Here is a 7,365-nt window from a genome sequence, read left to right as displayed (position 1 = left end):
CGTCAATCATGGTTTAAGTTGACGACGGACTACTGCATTCACAAAATACTTTTCTAATGCGACATTCTGACTCATTGGCGCTGTCCAAAGCCGCCTGCAGTCTCCTCCAATTTTAGTCACAATTTGATTGCCGTTATGCCACTCCCTGGCATCCGGGAACTGCGGTTAATTATGAATTGATTCAATACCTAATCAAATCGCACAAGGTTACTTCTTTTCAGACACATCCCCTCCGGTGTAAGGTCGCCAGAAATACAATGGAACTGCAGAAACCATGTCTCAATCTTTTTAAACTCATAACCGACAAATGAAACGAAGTGAAAAATAAAGGAACTCGTATAAATAATGAATTTGGTTACAGGCACATCAGTGAACGTTCTGTTGTGTACTGAACAACACGTGTAGACGTCGAGCGAGAATCATGGATTTCAATTGCATTGCTCGAGCTGCAATTGTTTTCTTGTCACTATTGTTGAACACAACGTTAGCATCAGAAGACATTTCGCAACAATCACAGGCGTATTACCTAAGACACACGTGGCCCCAAAGGGATCTGAAAACATCATCAAGTTTTCCAATAGGGTACGGGATTGGTGGTGAAGGGTTCTTGCCCAAAGGAGGTCTTCTAGGAGTTGGTGGTCTGGGAAATTATGGAGGTGGATCTCTTGGGAGCTATGGAGGTGGACATTACGGTGGCTATGGGGGATTTGGAGGAGGTCTTCAGAAGAGCCTTGCAGGTAGCGGTTTCAGCAAGGGGCAGTCGGGCGTTGGAGCCGAAAATCAAGCAGCAGGTTATGAAGCTGGAGCGGGCCACAAGGGACTAACTTCCGTCCAGAACGCTCAGGGATATTCAGGAGCTGAAGACGCTCAGAAGAAAAATGAGCAAAGTTCTGGTTTCTTTGGTAATGAGGCTGGAGAGAAGAAGAAATATGAGAAAGGGAGTGCCTATGAAGGTGCTTCAAACTTTGGGCAGTCTGGTAAGAATAATTTCGTAGCTGACACATAATGTTACACCCTGCTTTATGCGTCCTCAGTTCGTCCGTTATCCTATAGGCCTATGCCTACTCAGTCTTAGGAATTTGTCCTATTTAAGCGTCACGTCATTGCATGCCTGCTCCTCGCGCCCACTCTGGCTTCTTTCAGAGGTAGGACATGTTCACGTTTAACTAACCTTAAAAGATCATAATCGCCAATTTCATCACTGAAACATAATCTTTTGTACAGATTTGTCAAGGAACATTAATCGATTTACCTTCTTTCGTGTTACACGGTATTTTCAAAGAACGCAGTTGCCACTATTTTCGGATATAAGTAAAAGAAAAAAACTATTTTATGGGCCCACGGATTTCGCGTCTATAAGCCTCGCCGTGTCCGCATGTCTGCTTCAGCATGAAATACACCAAGTAAGGAAGAAGAAACTTTCATGAACTTTATATGCCGATATCAACTTTGGTCAAAATTGTATAACACAGACTATGCATTTACATAAAAGTCTAAGAAAATTCTTAAATTAACTTCAGTATATATGTTTAAAAACGGAATAACACAATCAATGTGTAAAAAGTCCTACGAACATTTCAATTTATTTAAAGAAGTTATGTGTTTCAGAGAAAAGTTGTACATTTTAATGTGATGAATAGTATGTACATTGGCTTCATATGAAATTCTTTAGCAATAATAAATACCGAAAACCAAAGTGCACTAAATAAATTCATGCAAACAAAATGGGTTTACTTGTAATATATACTGTGCAAGTTGCCAGACTTTTTTATATTGATCGGTACATAAGAACTTGACTCAGTAATTAAACAATTCTAAATTTTAATACAGATAATATAAAAGTTAACACACGCTGTTCACATGCGCTTTGACCAGAAATGTTCAGTTTACGAAGATGTTCACTTTTAAGAAAAATTTAGAAGTGCCGCCTTCATGCTGGTTTAAATTACAAAATATTTTTAATAAAATACTAGAGTCCTCTTGCAGCAATGTTTGTGTTAGAAAGACGTCGTATCTATCCGTCTGAAACTGATGCGGAGTTTCATGACATTTAATATGGGGGGCGGGGCTACTACAAAAGTCGGGGTAATTTTATTTTGGTCCTCGTCGGTCCAATAAATCCATAAGCCTACTTTATGAAGCTAACATTCAGCTTCATAAATTTTCTGAAAATCGTCACTTTTTGCAAACATTTATACGTAATCTCATTATAATTTACTGCTTCTGTTTAAAAAAAATTCTGTTCACTTTACACTTAACGAAATATGGATACATGAAAAATATTAAGATATACGACTTTATTTTAATCATTTTTTGACTAATAAAGCATGAAAAGCAGGAGAAAGGACGTTTGAAAAACATGTATTGAATGGGTCAGTCCACGCTTATTTCGAAATAATAACCGAACCGGAAATACACAGTGAACCTATTTGATTATGTAGGCCCATATAATATATGAATAGGCTTCTATCTGCTCCAAGAATACGATTAAAGTTTAAAATATACATACCGGAGTTAATGTATAATACTTCATTAACAACCTTGCCGTTTTTCTGCGAACTTCGTTAAAATTGTTCTGGGATAGGAGTTATGTAAACAAACTAAAATTCTATTGTTACCGGTAGCAACTTGCGAGCCTGTGTAGAAATTGGACCACTACCAATAAATATATTAAAGTACATAAATATTTAATAAACTTGAATATGTTCTCAGTTTACTGGTTAACGTTAATTTTTATTTTCATTCTGAGTTGGTATTTACCTTCCATTGCGTACATTTATCACCCACATTTTGGCGAGGTGTAGCCAAAGTATTACTTTGAGAATTGTCGTAAAGCGAAATTCACAAAATAAAACCGCTGGAAAAGCTGAGAAAGATTTCAAAACATATTTTAAATTTTTAGTTTTTGTGCTAGTGATCAATGTTAAGCAGACTAAAATGACAATGAAAGTTCTAATCCTGACAATCTCTCAACACACATAAAGGTTATTTTGTTTGGACCGTCGCATTGAGTGACTAATAAACGGGAAAATAAAATGAACAAACACATAATTTGCACACTTAAGTAAAATATCTGATTGTTCCTTCCACACAGATGCAAGATTTATTTTATTCCTCACTGACCATTTGAAATTGTTAATGTCCGTTAACACCTATAAATGCACTAATTATTTCATTCACAGAAGGTTATTACTCTTCGTTACTAACTTACATTTTTGTAACTGGCTAAGTAACTGATTACCTAACTAACCAAGTTAGGGACTATGAAATTGACCAGCTGACTATTTAACCAACTAAACCATGACGTATAGGATAACAGAACGCAAAAATTCAACGGCACTGACAAAAAAGAAATGAAAAAAGAAACCGGGATTATACACGATTAAAATCCAGCAAATTAAATTCTGACAACCTATTTCCCTGCCATCGATTTAATTTTATCCTCCCATCTCCTCACCGGTACTAAGCCGACTGGTGTAGCCCTCCACCATAATCGGAATGTGGCCAGTTGGAATCTCGGTTGCCTGACGCATCCAAACAAATGCGGACAGTTACAATGGAATTGGCCATGACCACTTCTAAAAATCCTTACCACTTCCGACCATCTTCACATTTCATTTGACGTATTACCTTTGCAGTTTACACTTTCCTATAATAACGTAAGAATGTATTATTATTGGTCTCCTAGATGTTGGTTTATCCACCGAAATCTTGTACGCATTTCGTATTTCTTTATCTATGCGACAAATATGTTCAGAATCTTTTCTGCTTTATATGGGTCCAGCTCATCGTAACCTCCTTAATTTGACAAACCTAATAGCACAGGCTCAGTTGTAAAAACATTACTAAGTTACTTATTGTATAGCAACTTGCATTTTCCACTTAAGCCTGCTTACATCTTAGGTCCAAGTATTTTCCTGAGCACATTGCTTTCAAACACTTGCAGTTTATATCTTCCCTCAGCTTTAGAAGTCACAGTCAATGAAGTAATTGACTGTGGGCTGGATGACTGCTGGTGATTTCCGGCAGGGTCACCACATTTGTCCCCTCCTCAACACGCACAGACCAGCTCTGGTGCCCACTCGCGTCGGCTCTCAAGCAAATGATAATTGGTACTACGTAGTTAATCTTTTAGCAGGGTAAGAAAATTGGAGGAGGATGACAACCACTGACTTCCATGCCGTTCGGAGTTTAAGGTTGCATGGAGCTTTGTTTCCACTCCTCTGTATGTTTTCCCGACGTTGTACGAAGAAGAAGAAGAAATTTGCCTTTTAGGCACAACTAAATAAAATGCAAAACAAGTACTAAATATTTGTTTTTATATATGTTAATATTTGCAGAATAATTACATACTTTATTGTCTCCAGGCAAAAAGCAGGGTGAAGTGAAAAACAACCAGGACCACAAGAAGGGCCACAGCACCAAAGGTTACCAGAACTACCATCATAAAGACGAATCTTCAAAATCAACAACATTCTTTGACGAATCAAACGACGAAGGCGACCACTACGATTACCAGGGACAACAGGGGGCATTCGGTGGTGAGGGTGCATCATCATTCAAAGGAGGGCTGCAAGATGGTAGCTTCGCCGCAGACGCCAAAGGCAAGCAAGGTCATTACGATTCGGGTTACGCCAGTGAAAACGAGCATGGTGCCAAAGGATCTCAGAGCAATAAAGAATACTACGGGGATAATGAAGATTATGGACAGAAGAAGGCATTCGATGATTACGGAAAGAAAGCAGCTCTAGGACACCAGCAGCAATATGGTGGTTACCATGGGCAGCAGCATGGTGGGTTTAAGAAAGGTGGCAACTTTGGTAGCTACGGAGGAGGTTTGGGAGGACATTTAGGGTATGTGGGACATTTCGGATATTAATTGATGATGTTGATATTTAATTTTAAAGTAGCTTTTCACATTTACAACGTAATTTTAAAATGGTTACTTTTGATATTGATAAACTGTGCTATACTAAATAAATATTAATCTTACTGTCATGTGTGGATAAGCATGAGTTAACAACTGTTAGCTTAGTTCATCAGTTAAATAAAAGTATCATTCATGGGGTTCCTGAACACTTAACTAGAAAATATAAATTTGTATATACTACACACAGCATGTGATAGACATGTTTCTACATTTCTTCAGCTTTCGAGTATTAAACCATATAGTCTGTTTCGATTTGTAATTAATTTCTTAAGCATAGAACCGGTTGGTGAAACTGCTTAGACGTCGCTCGCCGCAGGCAATTTCCCATGTAGGACAACACGGCATATAACTAATATAAATATATAACCATACTCTCCAACGGGCCTGTTGTTCCTTACATTATATGACAAACTAGGCATAAAAGTCTAAGGTTTACAGAAAATTCGAGAGGATATGTAGAATTTTAAAATGGTAAACTACAAATAAATAAGAAAACAAATGCTGAAGGTAATGTCTGTAAAGTATAACGCCAAGGTTCGCAATAAAGAATTTTGCCTCACAATTCAAGTAGCTACAATCAATGTATTACATACGTATTCTTGGACCCCTGCAAATCCTCAGTTTAAGTATGCTACTATGCTGGACGAATGGGATTCGATCCTCCCGGAGGGGTAAAGAACTTTTCTTCCAGCCTCTGGGTTCAGACCGGCTCTGAGGATCACCTAGATTCCTATCCAATAGGTATCGGGGGGGGGGGGGGGGGGGGTCCTTTCCCGGGGATAAAGAACAACCGAGGCGTAAGAACAGCAAAATAACATGTCAGTTACTGACGTCCGGTCACTTGAAGACGGGGACGAGACAAAATCCTGATCTGTCGTGGATATTAAATGCATCTCAGACGACATATTGCAATTGCCGTGGTAGTATCTTACACTTCGCGTCGCTGTTTGATCGACGTTTCTGTAATACGGGCCTATATTTCAGAAACGCCGTGAAGAGTCCTGAAATTCTTTAGGCTGTAAGAAGAGACTGGGCGCCTGAGAAAATAAGTAAGTGTGGGCACTCTTAACTCGAGAACAAACTATGTGACGTAGAGAGTCCAATATTCCCTTCGACACTTATGACAGAGATTGAAGGTGTTTTGACATTTAAATCTGATAGAACAATGATAATTGTTGCTGCACTTGAAAGCCCAAATGAACATCCATTTATTTATTTGTTTATTCTGTTAACTACACAACAGGCGATACGTTTCTTAGTATCTCAAGAAGAACTATGATCTATATAAATTCAAAACATTTTAAAAATTTAAAAACATATTTATCTCATGCATTTTAGAGATATCTGTAGATAACCTAGTTTTTGTTTTGTGCTCTTTTCTTTGTTTTCTTCAAGAAACGCTATCTAGTTTAATTGTAGTACAAAAAACGTTCAGTGAATTATTTCGAAAAAAGCCCCTCATAACATCCAGTTTAAACACAATGGGTTTTACTTTGTAAGCCTAATATGTTCATCAAACTGCCAATGTGCACTAGCTACGTCACGGCCCCTGCTGAGATTCGAATCTCGTACAAGTCTAAACAGTTTGTGCCACACAAACCGTTCGACACATATTTCAAAAACTGGCTTTAACCAGAGGCTCAGCGTTTGGAAACCCCCGGTTTCATAATATTGGTGATTCCTTGAGTTGTCACAAAAAAAAGGCATTGGATAGTTAATGTGATAATGTGTTGCGCCTGATGATGGAGGCAGCAAACACTTCAGAAACGACGGTAAAGTTGTACCAGACCACACAGCACAACAAACCAGAAGACAAACACCTCAGGACTCGCTGTTATGAAAACCTCGCATCTCACTGAGGGCTTAGATTTTCAGCTGCTTATCGGCAAGTTTATTTCCACTGCTCTCGCTGTTGCGTTGTGAGTCAGACTGCGGTGTTTGCTGCATAAATTAAGCCTCACAATAATACCATATGCTTCGTAGCGCCTGCTTGCGTCACTGTGGGTACACACATTACGCAAAAACACCTTTTATTTATTTTGTAGTGATCTGTCTGACGACAGGTCCATATGAACAGGATCCTTCCATCCTTTTCTCGGACTGGGACCTGTTCATATACGTTCTTGGCAGATGATCCAGAAGTGGTTTGCCATTGCCTTCTTCTGTGTGTGAATGGAGTAATTGTTGAGATGTCACGGAGGAAAACTCCGTGTTGCCTAGACCACGGCCTTGCCCAACACAAGTTATAAGTTCGGGCACCGCCGGGAATCGAACCCGAGACCCCAGGATTACAAGGCCAGCGTTCTAACCGCTAGAACGGTTAAATATTAGATATATTAAACAGCACTTTTGTTACGTGACAGATGCACAAAATGGTTACCGTCTATTAAGAGACTTGACAGCGATCTTAACAACAAGGCGTTAATTACTCTTTT

The 7,365-nt window shown here is 38.8% G+C and overlaps 1 protein-coding gene across 1 annotated transcript; it reads left to right on the top strand.

The window, feature by feature from the left end:
* Nucleotides 1-346: 346 nt before the first annotated feature.
* On the top strand, nucleotides 347-5,492 carry LOC110837429 (uncharacterized). The gene is made up of 2 exons (XM_022079537.2): nucleotides 347-977; nucleotides 4,368-5,492. The coding sequence occupies exons 1-2, from the start codon at nucleotides 422-424 to the stop codon at nucleotides 4,877-4,879; spliced, it is 1,068 nt and encodes a 355-aa protein (XP_021935229.2). The 5' UTR covers nucleotides 347-421; the 3' UTR covers nucleotides 4,880-5,492.
* Nucleotides 5,493-7,365: the final 1,873 nt, after the last annotated feature.

This window comes from Zootermopsis nevadensis, unplaced genomic scaffold, assembly GCF_977971745.1.
Source record: "Zootermopsis nevadensis isolate Lab colony 2312 unplaced genomic scaffold, Znev_1.0 Znev_ptg000018l, whole genome shotgun sequence".
Taxonomy (NCBI): domain Eukaryota; kingdom Metazoa; phylum Arthropoda; class Insecta; order Blattodea; family Termopsidae; genus Zootermopsis; species Zootermopsis nevadensis.
Note: the sequence above shows the minus strand (reverse complement) of the source record. Positions and strands in the feature narration are given on the sequence as shown.